The sequence below is a fragment of the Mauremys mutica genome, chromosome 6, assembly GCF_020497125.1.
Source record: "Mauremys mutica isolate MM-2020 ecotype Southern chromosome 6, ASM2049712v1, whole genome shotgun sequence".
NCBI classification, from domain to species: Eukaryota; Metazoa; Chordata; order Testudines; family Geoemydidae; genus Mauremys; species Mauremys mutica.
Genome location: NC_059077.1, coordinates 83961149 through 83988805, shown reverse-complemented (window position 1 = coordinate 83988805; position 27657 = coordinate 83961149). Strand labels below are relative to the sequence as shown.

The window sequence follows — 27657 nt, the reverse complement described above, 5'->3', positions numbered from 1 at the left end:
CTCATATTTTCCATGCAGTACTGGCTAATCAGCCAAGGTATTTCTCTTTAAACAATAAATATTTCTCTCGCTGCCCATCTCTTCCTTTCATTTGATCCAGCAGAAAGTCAGAATAATCCATTGATGAAAAACAGTCATGATTGTGGCAACAGACTGTGATACCACAGAGGATGATAGCTTCTTTGGAAGAATTAAGCAGAGATTTGGTAGGATAAGAGAGGATTCCTTATTCAAAACTTTCTGGGCTGTACCCTGAGTTCCTTATTCAGTTTTCAATCACTCCTTATCCAGGACAAACACCCGGGATCCAATTATCAGAGGGGTAGCTGTATTAGTCTGTATCCACAAAAACAATGAGGAGTCTGGTGGCGCCTGAAAGACTAACAGGATTTATTTGGGCATAAACTTTCATGGGTAAAACCCCCCACTTCTTCAGATGCATGGAGTGAAAATTACAGATACAGGCATAAATATATTGGCACATGAAGAGAAGGGAGTTACCTTACAAGTGGAGAACCAGTGTTGACAGGGCCAATTCAGTCAGATTGGATGTGGTCTACTCCCAATAACTGATGAGGAGGTGTCAATACCAAGAGAGGGGAAACTGCTTTTGTAGTGAGCCAGGATCCAGTTGTGCAGTCATTTACACTAATGCAAAGTGGGTGTAAAACCATTTTGATTTGGTAGCATTGTACACCCTCCTTGTAGATATAAACAAGTCTGCAAGGTACAGGACAGAAATGAATCAAGCCCCCATTGTCTTTAGTGGGAGTTTTGCCTCACAAGGATTGATGAAAACCGAGTAAGAAATTTAAGAATCGGCTGAGTACAAATATTGTCAATGGCAAGAAGAATAAAGACAGTCACAACTAGCCAATTACTTTGGATAGATGTTCCCATATTATAAGTCAGTCTTGGTGTAAAAGAATAAAACAAAAATAAGTTGTGACACTGTGTGTAAGAACACTTTTGAGCCTATAAGATGTGTGTGCACAATGGTAACTGAGGTAGAGTTTTCTCATTTCAGATACATTCCTGCTGCATATCCTTGATTAACTTCATGGCAGTGCTGTTTAGTGAGCTTGCATCTTCACTGCATTTCACATTATTCATTTTTGCTAGCTCTTTGAATCAAGACGTGTTTTCTACATCTGTAGGCTGCTTAGACTTGTTGTGGTCTCGTAATGTTAAAAATGAATATCTCAGTCCTCCTGCCATGCTAAAGAAGAGAGAGCAGACACAGGATCAGGGATACTTGCTGACAAAAATCGTATATGTATATAACAACTTTCCTTCCAAAAGATTTCAAAGTGCTTTACAGACAGAGAACCAGATTCTCAGCTGGTGTCAATTTATATAGCTTAGAGCTACACTGATTTACATGAGCAGAGAATCTGGCCCTGAATATACTGGGGAAGGGGAAAATCAATAAATAACCACTCGATAACACCTATATGGGATGGGATGCAGGTAACACAACACATTTTAAGAACTGGAAATGAAGAATGATTACTCCTACTGAAAGTACACCATCCTGGCACACAGATTCAGTGACAAGTCACATGAATGAGCACATCTCATATTGAATCAACATTCCCGTTTCCTGCAATACTTAGAGTTTCCTTAGCTGTCTCATCCCCAAACTGACAAGACCCAGCTCTGCTCATGAGCTAATGAGCTACAGCTCCTAGTAGTAAAACTGCAGGTATATCTACATAATTACAATCTTAACATGACAAAATAAATATACAGAAACAAACATAGACGTAAATAGACGTAAAAATTAGAACTGATCCTAATTAATTTTACATCCTGAGGCAACATATAGCACTTGCCCAGCCACAAGTTTCAAAATTACCTCAACCAAATTGGCCAACTGAAACAAAAACAAACTAGTGCTCATTAAGGAATAGTTTCTCAGTTTTACCAAATGAAGACCATTCAGATTCCACTTACCAAATATTTAGCCCTATAAAGTTTAATATAGAGAATATGTAGTCTCCACCAACCAACATTCCAATATAAGCAATGGATATATTCTGAAAAGAAATCAAAAGCCATGCATTTACTAAACAATTTTAGCCTCTGAGAATTTAAATGTCATCAAGTTAATTTGCTTTTGAACATGTTTAGTTGTTGTCCCTTCAAAGACTATTACTAAAATCAGTTTCACAGTGTGGCAAGTTTACTGATAATGTAAAAACAATATATAATAAACATTCATCATTTTCCCAAATATGAACAATTCACTACAAGCTGATTCGGGTAGAACGTTTTTGAAGGACCAGAAATCCCAAGGACTATTTCTTTAATACTTTTCTATGTACCTTTTTTGCAGGGTACATTTTCAGCTGAGCCCAACCTCTCTTTTTCAGGTGAAAATCTCAGCATCTGTGTCTACAGCGTCTTGATTTACATCTGCAATTGTGTAGAAGTTCAGGTATTCAGATTTGCACTGGCTATTCAACTGTAGGCACAAATTGGGGCCCCCTGGCCCCCCAAAAATGGATGCTACTTGTTGTGATATAAGGAGGGTTCCTCTTCACTGCAAAAGGCTGTGTTCTTAACTCAGGTTAAAATAGCAGTGAAGTTGCAGCAGCAACTCAGCCTTTAATTTGGGCTAGAAGCTCAAGTTCAATGCCAGCCTCCCCTTTAGGCTCTAACTCGCACTGCTAACCTGAGTTAAAAGCTACATTGCTGTGTTTTCACTGCCATTTTAAGTTGAGTTAGCTAACATGGATTAGCTAGCCTAAGTTAAGAACACATTCTTTCTCATGGTGAAGACATACTCTAAGATTCATTTCACCTCTAATTTCCTGAAAATTGGTCTCTCCCTCTCCACACACCCTCTCCAGCGCTGCAAATTGCGGCGCTGCAAAGCGCCAGTGTGGTCAAAGCCCCAGCGCTGGGAGCATGGCTCCCAGCGCTGTACGTTATTCCCCACAGGGAGGTGGAGTACGGACAGCGCTGGGAAAGCTCTCTCCCAGCGCTGGCGCTTTGACTACACTTAGCGCTTCAAAGCGCTGCCGCGGCAGCGCTGCCGCGGCAGCGCTTTGAAGCGGTAAGTGTAGCCAAAGCCTCAGTCTGTATCCACAATAACAACAAGGAGTCCGGTGGCACCTTACAAATTTATTTAGATTTATTTGGGCATAAGCTTTTGTGGGTAAAAAACCCACTTCTTCAGATGCATGGAGTGAAAATTACAGATGCAGGCATTATTATATTGACCAAATTTCAGTATGTTATTTGGGTCTTCATGTATTGGAAGACCCTTGTTCCCTGTTTATGATGGAATGCCTAAAGGATTCTTATGTCACTTCAAATTTGGGGTGGGAATATGTGAACCAGTCTAGAAAGCAATGTCTGTGGCATTGATTTTATTGTGCCTGTAATGATCCACATTTTTTTAGTTATTTTCCAATTTGCGATGTGCCCTATCCAGATGTCTCAGGGCACATGTACATAATTTAAAACAACAATGCATGGATCAGATCTGAGAGATAAGGTTTCCACTTCAATGCTTGCCAGAATTAGAAAACATTCAGAAGACAGCGACTTGAATGTTTCTTTGACAAATTTAAACATGCTGGAGCCATCCAATTGGGGCTTCTCTAAGCTTTTGCATCCAGTCCAACCAAGGCCACTCTAGAGGAGATGCTTAGGATCTTCTCTCCTTCGTTCAGACTGAGAACCATTTTACCAGGCTTTTTTTTTTTTTTAAACCAGTACTCTTCTTTCATTTGACAACTCTTGTGTTCTCCATGAATTGGCTGGTAAGAGGCGCTTATGCAGTCAGTGATCTTCTCACAAGGACACTCAGGCCTTATCTATATGCGGGAGTTGCACTTTTGTTATTTTAAATTGGTTTCGTTAAACCATGCTTTGTTTGTATTATCTTAAGTCAATTAGGAATTGGTTTAAGATAAACCAAAATAAGTCACTCCAACTGAAATAAATGTGTTCACGCAGGAGCTTGCATCAGATTAACTAAATCAGTTTAAAATCACGCCTTTAATTACATGGGTGCAGCTTTATTAAGCAGGCAAGGCCTGAGTCATGTTCATTTCTACAATACATCTGAGCTTCACTTAGTCCTGGGAGAAATTATACTCATTCTCCTAATGTGGATCTCCTGTACTGGAAAATGTAGCACTGCCACCAAGACATGGATTAGCCATTTGTTGTGTTTCCAGCTCATACATATACTCACAACATCAGCAAGACAATTGGTGACTGAATACTCTTCACCATGTTCTGAATATTCTTCACTATTTCAGTGTTCTCACTCTTTTTTCCTGCTACCACTTACCTTGATTGCACCAACCACTGATGTCGTAAGTGCAGAATTGTAATGGCTACACAAGACTGTAGAATACATTAAGAGAAACCTAAGGCAAAGAAACAAACCTTAGTAAATTCATTCCACACGAATCTATTAAACAATTCAACATTATAAAATAGTATTCCAGTTAAATCAGAAGTAAAAGGTTTATGACTTTTAAAGTAAAAAGCATATGACTGACACGGGTTACATTAAGTACAGTACTGAGTGGCCCCACTTCAGGGTGACCCAGGATAGTAAGGTTTACATTAGCACTTCTAGTACTAAATGGTGCAACAGCTTCTTTTATAGAGATTGTGTTTCTATCTCTGTCCATAGGTTTGTGGACTACCACTAAACTGACCTAGGTCCTGATCCTTCAAGGCACGGACAGCTACTAAGAGGTGCCAAGCATCCTTATCTCTTATTAACATCAATGGGAATCAAGGATGCCCAGTAACACTTTGAAGTGCTCAGGACCTTACATGATCAAGGCCCTACTGAAGTCCTCAAACTTATCAGTTCCTTTAAAGTGCATTTAACATTCTGAAAAAACAGCTCTAAAAAAAAGACATGGTAGGATTATGGTTTAGTTTCTTTTACTGACTCTCATACCAATTTTGTTCAGATTACAAGTCTAAAAATGATTTTTATAAATGTCAGCTGTGCAAGTCCCACCTGAGAGGCGCATCAGGCTGCATCTTCTCTGCCCCTTAAATCACCACCAGCAGGGGCGGCTCTAGGTATTTTGCTGCCCCAAGCACGGCAGGCAGGCTGCCTTCGGCGGCTTGCCTGCGGGAGGTCCCCGGTCCTGCGGATTCGGCAGCATGCCTGCGGGAGGTCCGCCAAAGCCACGGGACCAGTGGCCCCTCCGCAGGCATGCCGCCGAAGGCAACCTGCCTGCCGCCCTCGCGGCGACTGGCAGAGCGCCCCCCGTGGCTTGCAGCCCTAGCACGCGCTTGGCGTGCTGGTGCCTGGAGCCGCCCCAGACCACCAGTAGTACCAATTTTGTTATGTGTACTTACTTGACACCGGTTGGTGATGCAGTGAGACAGAATAGAATCCAGCTCACTTTCCTATATTTGTATTTGCTCTGCTAACTGTAGCAAAGGCTTGTGTTTTATTCATATTCATCATTTTTATAGCACCTGAATTGTGCTAAGTGCTTTAAAGAATAAATAAACATGGTCCCTACCCTAAAGAATATGCAATCTATTAAACTCAGTGAAATAAGCTCATATAATTTGGAGATGCCATTTTATAGTCATGTTTCTGACCACCACAGTTAAAAAACAACAACAAATGCCAGCAAGTGTTCTGATCATAGTCCACGTCCTGAGCTTTACCGTCTTACATTTCAATGAAGTACATTCTCCTAGAAATTCCCAGAGAACTATCTTGAGTATTTACTGTTTTCTGCCTAACTACATTTCTGAGAGATGAAATAAAATTGCTGCTAAAACCTCTTCATTTATCACTGCCTTCTTACCCCATGAAGCAGGAGAGAAGAAACTGAAAGAGAAATAAAAAATTTGTCCAGTGCTTGAAATCTGTGACCTGTTAAAAAGAAAGAAATATGCAATTAAATACTGTATAATTAAATACGGTATATATATTCATGGAAATGTTAAAATGAAAATGTCCAAAATAAGAAAAACAATTGATTACAATTCATGCTAGAATTATGGAGGGTTTATATTCATCTGGGAGATAGATTTATACATTTAGCATGCTAACCGTACAATTGATTTGTAACATATTCTTTAATTTTGTCTGGTATAGCAATCTTTACAGAGCAGTCACATTAGACTGCATGTTGCAAACACTATGCAACAAATGAATAATTCTTTATACAGAATCTTGGTTTGAACTCTCATTCATTGATGCTGTTGCCTAATAGTGCACATCATTAATATGCAACAAACTAGAATTTACACTAAGGGTATGTGTACACTACCCGCCGGATCGGCGGGTAGCGACCAATCTATTGGGGATCAATTTATTGCGTGTAGTGTAGACACGATAAATCAATCCCCGATCACTCTCCAATCGACTGCTGAACTCCAGCAGTGCGAGAGGCGAAAGCAAAGTTGACAGGGGAGCCACGGCCATCGATCCAGCACCATGAGGACGCGAAGTAAGAAATTTTAATTCAGTCTAAGATACGTCGACTTCAGCTACGCTATTCTCGTAGCTGAAGTGGCGTATCTTAGATCGCAACCCCCCCAGTGTAGACCAGACCTAAAACTAGTGAAACGATAAAGAATTAAACCTTCTTCAGAAAAGACACCTATTCCATCAATGTATTGCATATTCACAGCTTTTAGGGCCTAATTCTGCACCTACTGAAAGCAAAGGGAGCATTGCTACAGATATTACTGGATACAAGGTCAGACCCTAATCCTTCTTTTCCATGAGATATTACAAATGAATGTGACTTTTCGAAGGTTTTCAAGCATGAGATTAGATATAAGCAGCTCTAGGATCTAGTTCCCTCTCAGCCACAGGCTTCGGATGTGACCCAGGGCAAGTCACTTAACCTGCCTGGCCCTCAATTTCTGCCTGTACAGCTGGAGATGATAATTCTTAATCTTACAGGGGTGTTTTGTGACTAAAATATGTAAATATTTGTAAAGCACTAGGAGATCCTTGGATAGAAGGGACTATAGCCCCAATCGTGCAAATCATCCTTATTCACTTAATTAGATCCATTCTACTCAACCCAGGTAAGGACTACTGACAATTCAATGGGACTACTCATATGAGAAAGTGTTTGCAGGATTCAGCATGCAGATACAATGGGAATGGGCAACAGTATCAAACAGTAAGGTATAATTTCGAGGGGGGAGGGACTTTACCTTTGGAAACTTCCTCAACTATTAGCATAAAAGAGGGTGCGTTATTTTATCTTTCACAGATGTAAACCAGGGCTTGGTTTTCATAAGTGGAGTTAAGATCCACATCTTCTTTTACAAGCATACTTACTGCATGTTGCATGCAAAGCAGGAATTTACGCACATACAAGCAGGCAGGCACCTGCTAGCCTTGTTTACATGCAGTTCTCCAGTTACTGGGAACAGATGGTAAATGTGCACGCAAAGAAGAAATGCAATTTGACCTCTCTACATCTTGAAAATCAGACCCCCCAAGTGACTTGTTTGGATTCTTAGCTGTAGATGCTTTGGGGATTAACAACACCCATTATGCATAGCCATATGAAAGGAAGGGCTAGCTATACTGAACATTCATTTTTCTACCTCTTTCACATATGGGTGTTGGGCAATATTTTCTTGGAAGTGCACACGCTTTTGCCTTTGAGGTGAAAAGAAGCCCTTACTCTGCTCCCTAAAAGTATGCAATTGTGTGTGTGGGGGAGAGATCAAAACACTCGCTTATGTTAACAAGATTTGTTCCCAGTGGGCAAGGGCAGGACTACTTCGTATCTGAAACATTTCATTTATCTAGTCAAACAAAAGGCTCATATATCAGTCTGAAGGTTGTTCCTTGGGAAGAAACACAACTAAACAAAAAAATCACATATCAGTCACTACTAAATGTGTCAATAAGATTCATTTGCATTAACTTTGATGATAAACTGGAATCATGATTGTTACAGTTACTGAAGACACTTCATTTCTGTTTTGTTAGTTCATACTCCACTAACAATCAATCAGCCAGCTGTGTTAAGGACAAATTAATAACAAGACACTCCTAGATTACCCTTTCCTCACAGACAGCCTATGGGATGCTTTACTCTACCAGATCTGTATGAGTCAGCAGGAGTGGGAACAGTTTCCATTCCACACAGATTGAACACAAATATTTTGGTTGGCATGTGGTTGTCTCTTCTCATTACAGGGCACAGATTGCACAGTGTCCATATTGGATTACAGCAGAAAACATTGTAATGTAGCACCAAAGCAACAAAAATTTCTGTTACATGACAACCAGGTAAAAACAGGTATCTTCCTTGATCTACAGATCATTTGTCAATGTTTCTACATTACCATGGCATTTTCCATTATTTGAAGTAAACATTCATCATGCTGGGTCAGCTATACAGGTGTCTCCTATTCATAGTAATGGAACTTAATTCTAATAGGTACAAATATGTGTTCTCAATAGCCATGATACATTTGTGGGGCAGAGTCTTTTTAAAAATAAACTGCATGAAATTGCTTGTGAAAGGTGCCAGAGCAACAGCCCAGCACAATGAAATCCTTGATTTATTCGCAGAACAAGCATAGCGCAGACTGCAGCAGAGCAGACTTTCTCATGCATTCCCATCAAAATGCCTCAACCCTGCCTTACAGGGATCACATCTAAGTGTGAGACAGCAGTTCAATCCCTATAACCACATAAGCTTAGCCTCCACCGAGACTGCCAACCAGGGGGACAGATATGTTTTTTGTGACGGGGACACGGGTTCACTGGACTGAAGCCACAAGATGATGTTTTGCACAAAGGACTAAACTAAGCCATAATATATTTGTAGTGGGTGACAATGTTCCAGGTAACTGCAGAATTTTAGGAACACACCAGTATGAATGTCACAAAGAACAAGGTGCCCAACAACATGCAGCAAAGAAGAATATAATGAATAATAATAATATATAAACTCTTATATAGCATTTTCCAGCAGTAGATCGCAAAGCACTTTACAAAGGGGTCATTAACCCCATTTTACAGATGGGGAAACTGAGGCACAGAGCAGTGACAATGTGACTTACCCCAGGTCATCCAGCAGGCCAGTGGCAGAGCCAGGAATAGAAAGTGGGTCTCCAGTGCTTTATCCACTGTGCAACACTGCCTCCACTGATGTGCTATAATTATCTATGAAGGGCCACTGAGCTATCATGAGCTTATAATTAAGTGATATGTAGGTCACAAGTGGGAATTGGGTCTAGCTAACTCTGAATATTTTCTCTTTGATAGAAGAATAGATGGCATGGAAGTTGCTTGCTTTGGCTAATCTCAGCCTCATTTTAGAGCATTTGGCAAAACTGAAAGCTCATAAATCACATGACACAGCTTGGGCCTTATTTTGGGCACACTAATTCCAGCTGCTATTCATTAGTCATTAGTAAGTTTTGCACTGAAAGAGGACTAGTAATATGGCTAAGGACCAATAATTACAGTAAGGGTTTGCAGGATTCATTAGTCATTAGTAAGTTTTGACTGAAAGAGGACTAGTAATATGGCTAAGGACCAATAATTACAGTAAGGGTTTGCAGGATCTTTCTGGTGAAGAAAAAATCCAAGCTATATGGAATCCAAATGCTGGCCTCCAAATACAGAGGGAAAGGTGCCTTGTAAAAGTAGAGAGTCAAAATGAGAGATACTGAGAGTAGTAATCTCAAAGTTCTAACTGTAATGGAAAAGGTCAAAAGGAAAGACTATTGTGCTAATTAGTGCAGCTTTATTGGTTATTTATCATGGAGAAAAAGTGGGAAAGTGAATTTACAATGTGATTACTCATCATTTTGTGTCATTTAACTTCACTACATTGAAAAAAAAAAATCTTCCTAGCTGGCTGAAGAATTCATGGCCAGAACATAGCTGGACTAACACCATGTGCAATCCAAATGAAATTAACAGGATCGCACAGAGATGTAGTTCAGGGCAGAATGTGGCCCTAAGTTTGGAGAATGGGGCTAGACCATTTTGTTCCAAGGAACTCTAGATACAGCAAAATAACTAAAAGGGGTGAAATAATTAGGGTAGTGTACTAGTCTGAGATGTCTAACGGCGCTGCTCACCTGCTGAAGGTCTCCAGTGAAGAAGCTAATAATCATTGTGGGTATCACCATAAAATAAGCATTATAGAAAAGGACACCATATTTTCCCAGCTCCTGTGAAAAATGAAACACACCTTTTGTAAACCTGGACCATTTGATAACAACCAACATCCCTGTAACAACCAACATCACTTCAGGCAATTTATTTATGAATGTGCAAAACTTCATGCAGTACAATTTACATTTGTTACCATTAGGTTTCAAAACTAAACACTGAGCTGAGCTACCATTTCAGTTAGCCTGTCTGCAGACTCAGTAAAGCAACACTGCACTGGTTCACATTCAAACATACATATCCATAACCATACAGTTAGAAACTCAGTTAGGTCTAAATCTTTAACTGCTTTGTGTCACACAGCTGAAGGATTTAGTCTGACATAACTGTCCATGAGAAAACTCACCACATCTAGCATAGGATAAATCTTCAGTAGTGTAGGGCTGACACAGTCCTACATCACCTCCCCAGCCCCGGTGTAGTGGGTGTGACGAGGAGAAAAGGGATGATCCCAGGGTGGTAATATGGAGCACTTTGAGTCACTGGCAACTGATGTAACCTAGAGCAATCTGGAGGCCGCTGTATATTTTGTTGGGGGATTTGCCTGGTACAGGGGAAGCCAAGAATCAGGGGAGTGCAAAGGTCACCTTTTAGCTACACTGTGTGGTCCCTGACTGTAGCCAAATATCTGGATTTTAATTTTTGTTTTAAAATGAAAGCTTAAATTCTGCAGAAATAGATGGAGTACAATGTACAGAATAGGTTCAGTTTGACCTCTTTGATTACTAAAGGACATATACCCATTGTAGGGATGAAATCCTGGCCCCAGTGAAGTCAATGGTAAAACTCCCATCGACTTCAGTAGGGACAGGATTTCACCCAAAGTGTTTAATGCTTGGTGTTTAAGGCTATAAAGCCTGCCAGCTTTACAGCACTTCTTGTTTTGGAGAGCAAATTGCTTCTTGAATTACAAGGGATTAGTGCATAATCTGTTCTTTTGTGTTAGTTTATTCTTGCACCATTTTTTGTTTTGGTCATTTCTGCGTTAGAAAAATGCAAGAAAAACTGAAGGAAAGAAAAATTACAACTCCAAAATGGTTTCATTTTAAAAATAACAAACAGAGTAAAATTCAAAGATGTTGTTAGTTTGGAAAAAAAAAGTGTAAAATGATTGTGATATTAAATGCTTAATGGGGTCACAATACCACCCAGGTGGGTACAGCATGGAAAGAGGCAACCTTCTACGAAGTCCTTACTTATATGCTATGTTCTTGTGGAATCACCTACTGGGGCAAGATGGTTCATTTTCCATGCACGTTCAGTTCCAGGGCTCTCCAAAGCCACCTGTCATACCAGTATAGGGTGACCAGATGTCCCGATTTTATAAGGACAGTCTCAATTTTTGGGTCTTTTTCTTATATAGGCTCCTATTACCCCCACCCCCACCCCTTGTCCCGGTTTTCCACATTTGCTGTCTGGTCACCCTATACCAGCATCACCACAACAGTTGGCACATTTAGTGATAGAAAACACTTGGCTACTAAGAACTGGATTGAGATTAACATCACTCCCAGCTCATTTTATATAAACTTTTGCTTTGATAAAGATCATTTGTGGCCAAAAAGTTGTTCTCCTCCAGATATGCATGATATCGTAAACACATTTTGCTTTTACTCTAGTTTCTGGATAGAATTACTTTTTGGGAAAGTGAAGTTTATTTTTTCCTTCTTTAATAAAAACAAGATTATGTTACACTCTGCCTCAAAGGCTAACCTGGGTGAAAATCGAACATGTTACTCACCCATGTGTGGGCTGAGAAATTCCTAACAGCTTCTCCCTAAGCCAATCGATATTAGAGTATGTATATTAACTGGAACATGAAGTCAAAATAAATTGACTCTCTTTGTTAAATTTGGTGTTACCCCACTTGTACGCAAGAAGTCATATAACAATAGATGACTTTCCTTTATCACATGCACAAAATGACGAGGTGCAACCTGATCACCTCAAAATTACCTTTGGATCTATTTTCTGTTTAGTGTATACTCCATTTGCTGCTGTGAAGATATCATTTAGTAACACAAAGATGTAGCCTTCCAAATTAAAAGAGAGATCTGATCTGGAAAAAATATATATATATATATATATATAAATATATATTATACACACACACACACACACACACACACAGAGTAAGGCCTCAGTTAACGTTGTAATTATGTTCCTGAAAAATGCAACTTTAAGCAAAATGATGTTAAGCGAATCCAATTTCCCCCTAAGAAATAATGTAAATGGGGGGGTTAGGTTCCAGGGAAATTTTTTTCACCAGGCAAAAGACTCTCTCTATATATATACACATACATACACACACACACACACACACACAGTATACGTTTTAAACAAACAATTTAATACTCGTACACAGAGATGATGATTGTGAGGCTTGGTTGAGGTGGGATATTTCCCAGGGAATGCCTTACTGCTAAATGATGAACTAGCAATCGGCTGAGCCCTCAAGCAGGACGCTCCAGAGAGCAGCTCCAAGGCAGAGGGCAGGAGCAGTCCATGGCAGTCGGGGGAGGGACAGCTGAACTGCCGGCAATTGATAGCGTGCTGGGCGGCTGCCACACAGGGAACTTAGGGGAACGGGGAGCTGATGGGGGGGCTGCTGGTTCAGCCTGGTTCCAAGCCCCCACCAGCTAGCTCCAATGGGCTGCTCTTTCTGCAAGCAGTGGACAAAGCAGGCAGCTGCCAAACAACGTTAAAAGGTAGTATTGCACAACTTTAAATGAGCATGTTCCCTAACTGATCAGCAAAGTAACAATGAAACAACTTAACTGGGACAACTTTAAGTGAGGAGTTACTGTATATACACACATACAGAGAGACAAGAATATAAACCTTGAAAACCCCAGCAAATTCAGGGTTTTGCCTTCAGTCTTTTTTGTACGCTGAACTATTTTACATTTCCACAAATTTCAATATTACAAACAAGTCAGCTCTTCACAGAAATTCATGCAATAAAGGACTGTCAGTACTGTTTCATTCTACTTTTGCCCTGTTTTTCCATCTAGCTCAGTTCTAACAACATGTCCAATACATACTGAACATTTTCACACAAGCAGTAACTAAGGTTTAGAATCTACCCAATTTTTATAAGTAGAATCCGACGGGAAATAACTGTCTCTTCAGTGTTGTTTGGTTACTATTCTCAAATAGGGCAATTTGTTTAAATGATGGTGGAGACATTAAATTCATGCCAGATGGAAATTATTCACTCAACTATACCTGTCATAAATATAAAGGGAAGGGTGACCACCTTTCTGTATACAGTGCTATGGGGTCCCTCCTGGCCAGAGGCACAAAATCTTCTTACCTGTAAAGGGTTAAGAAGCTCAAGTAACCTGGCTGGCACCTGACCAAAAGGACCAATAAGGGAACAAGATACTTTCAAATCTGGGGGGCAAAGGCTTGGTCTGTCTGTTCTGTGTGCTTGCCGGAGTCAGATCAAGGAAGCAAGCAGTCCAACTCCTATAGTTAGTAAGTATTTAGCAAGGAAATGCGTTAGTTTACTTTTATTTTGGCTTGTGTTTTCCTTTGTGTAAGAGGGAGGTTTATGCCTAGTTTTTTAACTTTAAGGTTTTGCCTCCGTATTCTGGAGTCTTTTGTTATTCTTTAAAGTACTTACCATCCTGATTTTACAGAGGTAATTATTTTACCTTTTCTTTAATTAAAATTCTTCTTTCAAGAACCTGATTGATTTTTTCATTGTTTTAAGATCCAAGGGTTTGGGTCTGTGTTCACCTGTACCAACTGATGAGGATACTATTCTCATGCCTCCCCAGGAAAGGGGGTGTAGGGTCTTGGGGGATTATTCTCAAGCCTGCCCAGAAAAGGGGGTGTAGGGGGGATATTTGGGGAAGGTAGGGCTCCAAGTGGCCCGCTCTAAATGTTTGTTTAAATTATTTGGTGGTGGCAGCATTACTTAATCCAAGGTATAAGAGAAACATTGTGCCTTGGGGAGTTTTTAACCTAAGCTGGTAGAAATAATTTTAGGGGATCTTCATGTGGGTCCCCATATCTGTACCCTAAAGTTCGGAGTGGGGAGGGAACCCTGACAATACCTAACTGCTTTATACTTTGTATGTAGCTAACCAAAATATTCTACATTTCTTATGGAATTCCATCCAAATAAAATAATTTTCTAACAGGAAAGGCAGAGGAGACAGTAGAATACAGCCCCTGCCCTCTGTGCCCCCCCCCCACAAAGTGATCCATCTCAACTTTAAACTTGTCCAAAATTATATGAACTATGTACACTGTCTACTCTAATTACATGACAACCAACAGACCACCCACCTTCTCTCTGACTGGCGGGTGGGTTCTTATGTTTGATTATGTTATATTTAGAATTTTATCAAGGAAAAACAGTTGCTCTTGTGTATTCTTGGCTTGCTGTGTTATTTAAATTAGCATGTATATGCAAAATCTAGTAAAAATGTAGGTAACAGAGACATTGTTCAGTAAGAACTAGATTTTGCCCTTATATGCTTGTGACCCGCCCCTCCCCGCATCCACTTTAGTAGATCTCTTCTCTAATTTATTTCTTTAATAGGATTTGCACTCATCCAGGGACAGATCTGCCCCTTAATGACAAAGAAAAAAATAAACTTCAAACATTACTTAATGAGAACAAATGAAAGCCTTACCCAGCGGCTATGAAAGCCCCAAGAATGATGGTAAATACGCTGACTATAATACCCAGTGAATATCGTTTCCTGTAACAAAAATTAGACAAGTTCATATTTAGAATACTAGAAAAGAAACTAACTGGCTTCCAGTCCATTTAAAAGGCTTCAAAAACAATTAGTATTTGGAAAATAACTAACAGAAGGACAAATCTTGGTAACCCTAGGTAGGCAAAGTTCTTTCTGACATGAAGGAGAGTTCTGCCTGTAAGGCCTTCAGGATTTGACCCTGTGAAAATATAAAACCAGTACGTAATAAAATCTGCAGTTTGACAGGATTCTTATTAATGTTTTACTTTGCTAATCTTGTCATAATGTAAGTATAGTCTTTCTTGAGATATTGTTATTGTAACAAAATGCTAATACTCTAATACTTTGGGTTCTGTAAACACAGCTCGATAAACAGGGTCACAAATTGTCAAAGGTCCTCTGCTGCTAGATAATTTCCAAAGTAAAGCCAAGAAAAATATGTTTCAATGCTGGTGACAGTGGGACAAATTCTGTCTCAGGTACACTGATGCAACCGCAGTCTTCAATGGGGTGGCATTTGTGTAACTGACAGTATGATTTGGTCTATTGATTCTGGGGCTGGTTATTACAACTCTAATTTCTTTTATACCAAACAACTGATTTATTTTTAATTAATTTGGCCAAAGGATGCTGTTTACACAGATTGGTAGATGCCCGCTTTGCCTTATTGAGCAAGTACATTTTAAGGCCCAACCCAGCAAGCTGCTCTGCATGAGCAGCCTCCTGCATAGCTCCACTGACTTCAACAGGGCTCCATGTGGGCACAAGGCTCTGCCTGTTTGGAGCAGTTTGCAGGACTGGTGTCTAAAAAGAGCAGACCTTAGCCAAACAACAACAATTTGGACCAAACCCTGCTTATCTTACTCAGGTGAAGTGAAGTCACTGGACTCACTCATATGAATTAAAGTGAGCGGATTTTGTCCTAGATCCACAAAAATGTATATTTTTTTTATTTTCACAAGTAAAATTCTAACTAGTTTCTATACTTTTCTCTGAGTTTCTCTAATCAGTGAAAATCAGCCATGCAACATCCTGACTGAATACCACAAATCCTCCACTTGGTAATGACATAAAATAAAAGGTATTTTGCAAATGAAACAAACAAACAAAAACAAAAATCACCCAAGTATGATGATTTCCAGCAGTAATGTGAGTGGAATGGTAAACTTCCTGAGCACTGTAAACATCGGCAAACTGTCCAAAAAAAGGAAAAAAGGAAAAAGAAAAAAAATGATCCAAGCACTGTGTCAAATGCCAAGCATTTTTATTCGTTTAGTTCTTACCAAAATTCACTAAGCAGAAGATGAACTAAATAGATGAGCCTTAAGAAGTTAGCAATTCTCAGCCTGTTACCACACATAAAAATGTCAGTCTGACACCAGAGTCAGATTAGATAACATAATCACTGCAAATAAAGAGTCCTGCCAATTTTTCAAAACAAACAAAACCCGGCTACCTGTTACAAAGCTTCTCAGAGTTCGAAAAGAGGAAAAGGAATAGAAATCATTATTTTCAGATTCTATCTAATGTAGCCCCTATGAATTGAAGTTTTCTGGAGAAATGCTGGTTATAATAAATAATGAGGGCCTTTATTATAAAGTTTAAAGATGACCAGTGAATGTGGTTCCATAAATGAATATAAGAAATATAATTCAAGGGATTGTGCTTAACATCAAACAGGTTTTGTATTTAAAAAATGAAACACAACTAAAAAGATGGAACATACTAGAATCATGTAAATCAGTAGTAACCCTGTCTATTAAAAAATTGTTGCATTTGAATAACAGATTGTTAGGATACACAGAATGATGCATTATGGGGTCTTTGCAGCTGATATTTTGGAAATTAGACACCTCAGCCACCTGGACCAATTAATCCCTTTTACAAGGTAATGACTAGTGATCATGTTAAAAAATTATACAAATCCTAGTTTCAGGCTTGCAACTCACTGCAATCTTGGATTTATACATCTATATCTTGTCTTCAGGACATATTCTTTCAAAAACTAGATGTGAAGTGGAAAATTTCATATGGTGAATTACATATTAACAATTAAAAAACTGCAGTATTCCTTAATTATGATATGAAATCATGGCCCAAAATTGTGATGAGTAAATCTAAAAGTATATTTTTGCAGTGGGAGATGGGCGTCTTGCATTTTAAATTATAATAGACCAATATCTTTGTATTTCAAAATAATTTGTGAACCAAACTACAATACTCACTTAGATTTTGTTGAGCTGAAGGCAATTCCAAATTCACATGAGCAAATTAATTACTAAGGACCATCAGCCCCAACTCCATAGACTACAGTTTGGGACCCTCGAGTATAACATTATTGGAAATTGCTCCATGGGCACTACTACAGCCTCAGGTGCTACTACAATCATGCTGCCTAGGATCCCCTTCCACTGGGAGCTCGGTCTCTCAATTCATATAGCAGATCCTAGGTCATCTCAGTCCTGCCAATAATCCTTATACCTGCAGCCCTGGTGTGAAGGCAACCACCATGGAGTAGTGTTCAGGGCATACAGAAAATGTATGTATGTATGCCTCCTGTCCACAGCCTGCCCTTCCTACTACATGTGAATTCCATCCCTCCCCATACCATGCTACATAACTCATGCAAGACTTTTGTATACAAAGGAAAATACATAAAATCCATAAAATAATAATACCTAGCTCTTATATAGGACTTTTCACCATAGATCTCAAAACTATTCATATGCACGTAAAGGCATTTTTCTTACAGGTTTCACCCCTCTTGTTGGGCTACCCATGGAATGCTGGCCATCCACATGAAGAGAGGAAAACATTTAACAAACACATTCATCTATGCAGTGAAACTGCGTTCACGCTCTCTGTTGGTACAGACCATGCTAATCTCTCCTAAAGGCAGCACAGAGATTGTAAACTGATCAGCTGCTTTGGTTGAGATTTGCAAAGCAGTGCAGGGGATTTAGTCATACATCATCCATTAAAATTAATGTGCAGCTAGGTCCCCGGCACTATTTTGAAAATCTTAACCTTTAACCTTATACTTTGTACCTACAAGAATAAAATTATAAAAACCAAATGGTCTAGCTATGACCTGTGTTTACTGTACCTTAGTTTGCTGGTGCTTGTTAATCCACTTATGTGATTTCCAACATAAAGCAGAGGCAGAGGAAACAACTGCAATAAAGTCAGAGTACAATTCAGATTAGACCTATGCTTTACTATTGAGGAACTTTGATTTATTTTAATTGTGTACAATTCCTTCATTCCTAAAAAAGAGATTTTTTTTCTTAGGGGGGGAAAAAGAACCTCACATCCATTGACTTTATCAAACCAGATCCTTGACTGGTTTTCATTGGCATAGCTCTATTGACTCCAATAGAGCTACACTGAATTACATTAGCTGAGGATCTGGCCCAATATAGGTTAAAAAATAAATACTCAGCACTTGACTAGTTTCACTTTTGCAAAATGAATACTCGATTATTAGCCTAGACCAACTGGTTTTATTTAGATTTAAAACAGAAAGCAATTGAGCAGGTGAAATGAAAGCACAACTGATCTGTAAGGACACAATAGAGTACACAGAGGAGCATATACCACTATGTATAGAAAAAGATTATTTTAAGTACAGCTATTGAGGCATCTTAGTGAACAATAAGGGATAGCTCAGTGGTTTGAGCATTGGCCTACTAAACCCAGGATTGTGAGTTCAATCCTTGAGGGGACCATTTAGGGAACTGGGGTTTTAAAAAAAAAAATTAAGTGGGAATTTGCCCTGCTTTGAGAAGGGGGGGTTGGACTAGATGACCTCCTGAGGTCCCTTCCAACCCTGATATTCTATGATAATATAAATTATACAGACTGCTGAAAAGAAAAATTAAATGTTTAGGGCTAGGTTAGACTGCAGGCCCTTTAGGGCAGCACCTATAAAAATGTGGTCCTGACACTGGAGGGTTGCCAGGCATCCAGTTTTCAGCCCTAGCTCCATGCGGCTCCCAGAAATGGCCAGCAGGTCCTTGTGACCCTAGGCATATGGGCAGCTAAGGAGACTCCGGGTGCTGCCCCCTCCCCTAGTGTCAGCTCCGCAGTGCCCACTGGCCAGGAACCACGACCAATGGGAGCTGTGGGGGCAGCACCTGTGAGTGTGAGCCTCCCTGGCCACCCATGTGCCTAGGGGCTGCACGGCAGGGACCTGGGGGCCGCTTCCTGAGAGCCACGGTAGGCACTGCCAGGACTCTGCCCCCCAAGCCCTTCCCATACCCCAACCCCCGTCCCAGCTCGGAGTTCCCTCCTGCACCCAAACTCCCTCCTGGAGCCTGCACCCTGCACACCCTGCCCCAGCCCTGAACTCCCTCCTCCACCTCAAAACTCTTATGCCTGGCCGCACCCCCAGCCAGAGTCCTCAAACCCAACTCCACCACCAGCCCAACCCCCTGCCCCAGCCCAGTGAAAGTGAGTGAGGGTGGAGTGCAGCGGGAGAGTGAGCGGTGGAGGGAGGGGGGATGGAGTGAGCAGAGGCAGGACCTCAGAAAAGGGGCAGGGCATGGGCGGGGCCTCAGGGCAGGAGTGTTCGGTTTTGTGTGATTAGAAAGCTGACAACCCTATGACTCTGACAGGAGCCTTTAGGCCCTACCACAACAAACAAATAACAACAACACATTGCATCTAGCCTGAAAAGAGCATGCAAGGAGCTATGTATCCCTGACACAGAAAGACCAGGGAGTCTAAAGCCAACAGAGGTAACCAGAGAGGATGGAGAGGAGCCATAGCTCTGGCCTGGCTCTGCATGAGCTAGCAGAGCTGGATCAGCATGGGAGGGGAAAACATGCCTCAACCATGCCTGGTGTTGCTGTGTGTGTTCCCCAAGAGACAATGAATTCTGTGTTTCTAAAGCTCTATGTGACAGAAGCATATAGACATGAACATTTTATTTATTTTTTAAATTATGCCATATTTGCTCTCAAGTGGAAGGGAAGAACAAAGGAGACGGAGGCAGAAAAGAGCGACAGTTTATTTATAGCCTGTAAATCTCTCATGACCCTGAAAACATTTAGTAATAACAACCCCCTGCTGCAGCATTTTATCCAGAAAGAGAACTTTAGATATGGGGTGAAAATGGAACCGAGTGCAATGGAAAAGAGAATATATTTTCACTTAGTGTAATGGTGAAAAACCACAGACAACTGCAGCTCACCTCGCACAATCCCACAGGGCAGTGAAAAATTTGCCGAACAAAAACCAAATACTGAGAGCTTCTCCTACTGAAATCAGCAGTTTGCAGGCTCATGTCTCAAATTCAAAGTTCAGATTAAATTTATCTGTAATTTAAAGATTCTCCATCTCAAATGTGGGTCCAATCATGCAAATTGCTGAGCACTCTCAACTCTAGAGGAGTGGAGAGTGTTTGGCATCTAGCAGGAGGCCTTTGTGTTTCATCTTGTGGCCTCTGGCTCTCCTACAGCATGACGGATAAGAGCAATGCTGGAGAACTCTGTGCTGGGAGTGAGAAGCCACAGTGACATAAGAGAACTTGAAAGTGAAAGGGAGTCTAACTGTTCTACAGTTAATTACAGCCTAAACACACTTTACAAAGTAGAAGAATCAACAACTATAAATGCAACTGACGTGTTGAGACTAGGAAAATCCGGTGTAACGGCTGGTAAATAACTGCTGAAATGTTGCAACACCGATTGCTCAAGATGTAGTCCCAGAAAACCTCCAAAGCATTAATATTGAAAAATATAAAAGGAATGCCTGGCACAGAGGGTACAGCATGGAAAGAATGTATGTGGAGAGCAGTATGGATGGGGAACAAGATGGTCTCAAGGATCCAATACGTCTGTGAGATTTGCGCTACTGCTCCATAGTACCAACCTACCCACTGAGACAGGTGTCCCCCATGGTTATAGCTGTTCCTGCAAGACTTCTATACACAGAAGTCCCATTGATTTCAATGGGAATTCCATGTAAATAGGGCTCATGGAATCAGGCTCTTTAGCTGTAAGGTGTGTACATGGTCAAACTTCTTAGGCCCTATAGGAAGGATGGTTCTGTAATTAAGGTACCAGACTGGGACTGACGAGATCAATGGAAGAGCTGGGAATTGAACCCAGACTTCCTGTGTGACCTTGGGCAAAGCATTTAGGCCCTGATCCTGCAAAAATGATGCACACGGGCAGACCTCTGCACCCATCTAAAGTCCCAGTGACTTCCATGGCATTCTGCAGTGGTGTAACAGTCTGCCTATGTGCATTTCACTGCAGGATCAGTGCCTTATTCACTCTGTGCCTCAGCTCCCAGTATGACAAACTGAGATAATAAATCCTTTCTCCTATCCTTTGTCTAGGGTGACCAGACAGCAAATGTGAAAAATCGGGATGGGGGTAGGGGTTAATAGGAGCCTATATAAGAAAAAGTCCCAAAAATCAGGACTGTCCCTATAAAATCGGGACATCTGGTCACCCTACCTTTGTTTTGCCTTTTCAGACTATAAGCACTCTTACTATGTGTATGTAGTGCATGTAGTACAATGGGTCCTGTTTACACATAATTAATATATAAATAAAAATAATAGTGTTTTCCCACTGCAGAATACTGGAGTCAAACTGTGGGGCTGATCTGAGAAGATAATTTTATTGTTAGACATTACCGTCTCAAATGCATCCTCTCTCATGCCAAACACAAACTACATAATCAAACTGCAATTTAATTCTGTCTCTATAAAATGCAAGATTGTTATAATGAAATTAAATTATCTACTTACAACAAGTTAATAAAATAAAGATACAAAATCAAAATTTCTGGGAACATCTGGAAAAATCAGAATGTTTGCAATTTTTGAAAACTAAGAAAACAGTTTTGAAAAAACCACAGTAAGAAGACTATTGACAAAGGTACAATTTCCTTCTAGTTTCAAAATCCAGACATTTCATACCTTCACAGGGATACTTTTGTCAAAATCAGGGAAGTGAATAATCTTATTTAATTTTGACACATACAGAATAAGTATGGTGGTTGCCATCTAAAAAGAAAAGAAAAGAAAAGCAAGACACAATGTAAGAGCCAAACACTATTTTAAACTTACATATAAAACAACTGCTTCCCTCTCAGGCTCTATTTTCCCCACCCATTCCTTCTTTGAGTCATCAACTCTTTTCATTCCCCATGTAGACAAATGTTTATATATGTCTTTTATCAGTTTCAACAAGGATTTCTCCCTTTTTTCTGCTACACCATTGCACTCAGCTTTATTGTCCCCTCGGCCTCTGTAGGCAAAGAACAAAAATTATGTGGATCCCTATTAGCAAACTGCAAGGGAATTCGAGAAAACTATGAGGGAATGCAGAGACAGTGCCACCACACATATATCCCAGGTCTTCAGTGGATCCCCTGGGATCCATATGGATCTGGGGAACTAGCAGATTTTGAGGGCTGAGCATCTTGTTGACTGAATTTTGCAAGAGAAAGTTTGTGGCATTTCCAGTCCTCTACATGGGTTTTCCCACATAAGGGATGAATTGGATCCTAATTTTCTCCAGGTTGTTAAAAAAGATAAACTGTGAGGAAGAGTGATTTCTTCCATAACAGTATTACTGCACTGTAAGATGAAAGCACTTAATTTCATTATCAATCTTAACTATAGTATATTAAGCTTTATTGTTGAACATACCTGTCCAATTCCAAGAACCATTGGAGATGGGAATCTGAAAAGAAGAGAGAACTATAAACATGCATACCACAACAACAAAAATGTGAGGAAGCAATAGGGTTCCTATTCCTTTAGGCCAAGCTTAGCAAAAATGGGCGTCTAAATCCATGTTAGATACCTACATGACTGGCCAAATTTTCAAAAGTGCTGAGCAACCGGCAACTGTCACTGAAGTTCCAGGTAATCTTGCACTATTTTAGTCAAAGGCAATTCTCTCCCTCCATCCCCCAAAATGCAATACATCACAGGCTGTATAAATGTTGCAGAAACATACATTGGCTGCTAAAAAAAAAAAAAAAAAAGCCTATTTCTCCACCCTGTGGATTGGCTTCAGCCCAAAGCAAAGATACTTCAATGGAAAGGATGCAGTTTGAGTAGGATATTTGTAGAATCATAAAGCCCCCAAGGATCTTTTTTTAATCCATAAGGCACTAATTCTCCATGGGTATCTTGATGTTAGGAGATGGGTCTAGCAACAAGTTTCCACAGATGCTTCTTATCCCACAGAAACACAGGCTGGAATCTGTGGGTGCAAACTCTCCATGAATGTAATAGTCACTGCTTCCCAGGAGGCACTTAGCATCTTGCAGGACTGGTCGGCACCAGGGTTGGTGTGCACACAAACTTTCACCACAATAGCAAAACATATGTATTAGACCCTATTTTGGTGCAAGTCTGCATGTTTCTTAAGAAAGCAAGTATCTGATTTCTTGGCAAGCTTTCTAACTGCAGGTATCCAGCATCCAGCACTCCATGACAATGTGATTATGAATCACAGAGATTGTGAAAAACTGTTACAGCACCACTGAACAAGTACTAGGAAGTACCCTTCTCAGCTGAGTGACCTCGGACCAGGACTGTACTGTTAGCAGTAGAAACAATCTGACCAGAGCAGGAAGAATGTCATAACTATACTCCAACCATAATATAAAAAGAGGGTCAAGAAGGTCCAAAAGAGATAAAACCACTGGGAAATAGAGATGAGATTCCGGAAATAGAGAATGGAAGAGACAGGATATTTACTGATGGATTTATTACATATTCTGTTCATCACTATATTAGTACACAGTCTGTATTCACCTATACAACAAATGAAAGCTTGTATTATATCAAGATCTGGGAGTCACGTAATAGACCATAGTTGTATGTTTCAAACAGCATTAACTTTCAGCAAATGCAGGAGAAATTGTATACCTTCTTTTCCAGCTTCTGATAAAGACTGGAATAAATAAGTTAAAAGAGAGAGATTGGGCTCTGTAAAGACAGCAATATTCTTTAGCTAAGGCTGAGGAATCCAGGAAGTAACATCTGGCCAAGAGGACTGTGACTGAATGTGATTATTGTTTCAAGCCAAAAGATGTAATATCTTTTGTTTATTATTAATTTAATAGAAGTCTATTTTTAGTTTTACAACTGTTTTCCTTTGTATACAGTAACTCCTCACTTAACCTAGTTATGTTCCTGAAAAATGCGACTTTAAGCAAAACGATGTTAAGCAAATCCAATTTCCCCATAAGAATTAATGTAAAGGGGGGCGGGGTTAGGTTCCAGGGAAAAAAATGTCACAGGACAAAAAACTATAAAATATATATATATACACTCAGTACAAGTTTTAAACAATTTAATACTGTACACAGCAGTGATGATTGTGAAGTTTGGTTGAGGGTGGTGAAGTTAGAATGTGAAAGAGGGTGGGATATTTCCCAGGGAATGCCTTACTGCTAAATAATGAACTAGCATTTGGCTGAGCCCTCAAGGGATAGCACATTATTGTTAATGTAGCCTCACACTCTACAAGGCAGCATGAATGGAGGGAGGGGAGACACCATGGCAGACAGAGACAGACAGACAGAGACAGACAGACAGAGACATGGCAGTGTGTGGGAGAGAGAGAGAGATGTGCATTGCCCCTTTAAGTACGCTGACACCACTCTAAGTATATTGCCTTTTTAAGTATATCAGGAAGTTGAGACAGCAGCTGTGGCCAGCAAGCTCTATCTGTCCTGAACCCTGTTGTGTCCCCACCCTGCTCTATATGGAGAAGGGGTAAGCGGGGGACAGAAGTAGGGGAGAGGGGGACACCTGACATTAGCCCCCCTCTCTCTCCCTCCCTGCACAGCAAGCAGGAGGCTCCCGGGAGCAGCTCCAAGGCAGAGGGCAGGAGCAGCACATGGCAGTTGGAGGAGGGACAGCTGAACTGCCGGCAATTGATAGCCTGCTGGGCGGCTGCCACACAGGGAACTTAGGGGAGCGAGGAGTTGATGGGGGGCTCCTGGTCCACCCTGGTTCCAAGCCCCCACCAGCTAGCTGCAACAGGCTGCTCTTCCTGCAAGCAGTGGACAAAGCAGGCGGCTGCCAAACATTATAAGGGAGCATTGCGTAAGTTTCAACGAGCATGTTCCCTAACTGATCAGCAATGAAACAACGTTAACCGGGACGACTTTAAGTGTGTAGTTACTGTACCTTAAAATGCAGCACATCAAAAAATTCTTCCATCCAGCCCCAATTGGCCTGGAGTGGCGAACTGCGGCCCGTGGGAGCCGCAATCGGCCGAACCTGTGGACGTGGCAGGTAAACAAATTGGCCCGGCCCACCCTGGTGAGCCACGTGCCAGAGGTTGCCGACCCCTGGATTAACCACTTCCCTGCCTGATCTTTGTAAATGTCAGTTTCAGTGAGTGCTTGACCACTTATAAGTCTATTACTATTGTCAGGCTGGAGTGGCTCACGACTGTGAGTGCCTACCTCAGGGCAGACTGTCAGAAACAGGACAGACACTCCAAACCGGTGGTATGTTCTACAATTAAATTTTACCAGCCCAGTAAAAAATGTGAACTCCTGAATCACTATAACTGTCTTACCATGGAGTCACAGACAGTCCCCTTAGGCTCTCCAGTCTATCTTGCCACCCAGGCAAGCTGGATTTAGTGATAAATGGTCACTTACACCAAAAAGCACAAAATATTCAGGTTGCTCCCAGTCCCAAGAGACTGGTCACTTATCCCAGACCAATTGGTATCTTAGATCTCACACCAAGACAACCCTTGTAGCCAACTCTGTAATAAACTAACTAAAGGGTTATTAAGAAAAAGAAATGAGTTATTTACAGATTAAAGCCAGCAAGCAAGCATATAACACAAATGAGTTGCAGTCTAAATCCTAAGAATGACAGCGCTGTAGTGATTGGTCAATGCAAAATGTCTTTTTTCAGGGCTAACCCATGCCAAATGGCATGGGGATCGCTATACTTACGTTTAGAAATCCTTGCCACTCAGAGTCCAGATAGCATACAAGAGATTCAATTTCTCCTTGACAGGGATTTTTATCCCCTCCTCTCCTGAGCCCAAAACTGATGGGATGAGTTCTCTTCTTCTGGGAGGCAGTTAGGAATGCAATCAACAAAGTCTCTGATGCTACAGAATATATCAATTGCTTTCAATGGACCATTCTTGTATGCAGGGCGAGCACTTTACCTTAATCAATGCTTCTTTTCCGGTTTGTTGAGATACACAATTACAGAGGTGCAAGCACTCAATATAGCTTTACACCATGGGCTATAAAGATTATAAATGAGATCAATACATGCAGCATCCTACAAGCATTTTATGAAGTATAAACACAAAACATCTAATATCTTATCAACTTAATATCTAATATCTATTTTGATTATGCTAACACACAGGTAAACAAAACTGGTTTCGAGCTATGCATTTGTAAGTGTTCAGTGAAGCCTGGGCATGAGCTGGCACCTGCTCTGTCAGCATCACAACTACATCATTGTACTCAAAATTACAGACACCGTTTACAGTGATGAAAACATTACTGTGAACGTTGTTTGACTGTACGGATATTGTAAACCAACCTACTTTGCAATGGAAAAAGTGTTTCCTTTGCAACTCTAGAGATTCCTTGATAAGACAAACTTTGAATTAAATCACTTGACCAACACTGTCTTACAGGTGAAAATCAAAGAACATAAACTTTCCTCAACATAGCACGTGTAATTTACTGCTGATTTATCCTCTGTACAGAACCAGCATTAGACATAGATGATGTAGGTGGCCAATTAGATTACATAATCTATGGGGACCCTGGATGTTGGTGTCTCCCATTAAAACAGGCAGAGTTATCTGGCATATAAGTAAAATCTTAATATATTTATCTATATACAAGTATGTTTCCCCCCCTCCACAGTAGTGCATTTCACTGGATGGTTGCCTCTGCCCTTCACCGGAGCTATGGCTCCATTATTTCACTTATGGTCCTTATGTACACTTTGAGATCCTTCAGGATGAAAGTGACCCTGTAAAGTGCAGGTATCTGGTGTTTGCACCACAGCAAGTTATCCAATGAGCCAGCACACCCTGAACGAAGGAAGTGTAACTCTAACCCTCGTTATACATATGTTTTGGTGCAGACACCTTTAATCCTTCCTCGGGCCCCTCCAAAAATGGCTATGCCTACCCACGGATTTGCAGACAGGACGGAGAACTAAGGGAGCCCGGGGGTGGGGAAAGGGAAGGTGGCAGCACCTGGCATTGGGGTTGGATCCCGCGCTCACTTTGGAGGATTCAGGGCCAGCCCCAGCATAAATATTCCTTTTGCAGCTGGCAAATTGCGCGTGTGCGTGAGTGGCGTTTTCGGGGGGGGGCGAAGCTCGGGAAGTGAAGCTGGGGAGGAGCCGGACAGAGGGACCTGAACCCTGGCCCCTCGTCTCACCGGTAAGTGGTCAGCACGGTCTTGTTCACCAGGACGATGAGGAAAGAGCAGGTTCCATAGAAGAAGGCGGAAAGCAGCCTGGGCAGCGGCGCATGGGCGGCAGCAGCCGGCTCCTCCTCGGCCTTTCTAGCGCTCATCTCCTCGTACGTGCAACGTGCCTGTGCCGCAGACAACAAAACCCGGGCCCTGGAGAGCGGCGAGCCGCGCCGCCGGACATGCCCGCGCCGCCCCAGCACCAAGGCAGCGAAACAGGAAGAGATCGCGCCCAGCCAGTCCCCTCCCTCCCTCCGCAGCGGGGCGCCTCGCCGCTGCCTCCGTCTCTCTCCTGCTGAAACCTCG

General features: G+C 41.1%; 1 protein-coding gene across 1 annotated transcript; it reads right to left on the bottom strand.

The window, feature by feature from the left end:
• Positions 1-555: 555 nt before the first annotated feature.
• Positions 556-27657, bottom strand: SLC35D2 (solute carrier family 35 member D2). The gene is made up of 12 exons (XM_045021630.1): positions 27319-27657; positions 22562-22595; positions 21827-21913; positions 17999-18066; positions 16015-16086; positions 14824-14892; positions 12131-12233; positions 10081-10173; positions 5811-5878; positions 4310-4388; positions 1957-2039; positions 556-1219 (listed from the first exon to the last, which is right to left on the bottom strand). The coding sequence occupies exons 1-12, from the start codon at positions 27453-27455 to the stop codon at positions 1132-1134; spliced, it is 981 nt and encodes a 326-aa protein (XP_044877565.1). The 5' UTR covers positions 27456-27657; the 3' UTR covers positions 556-1131.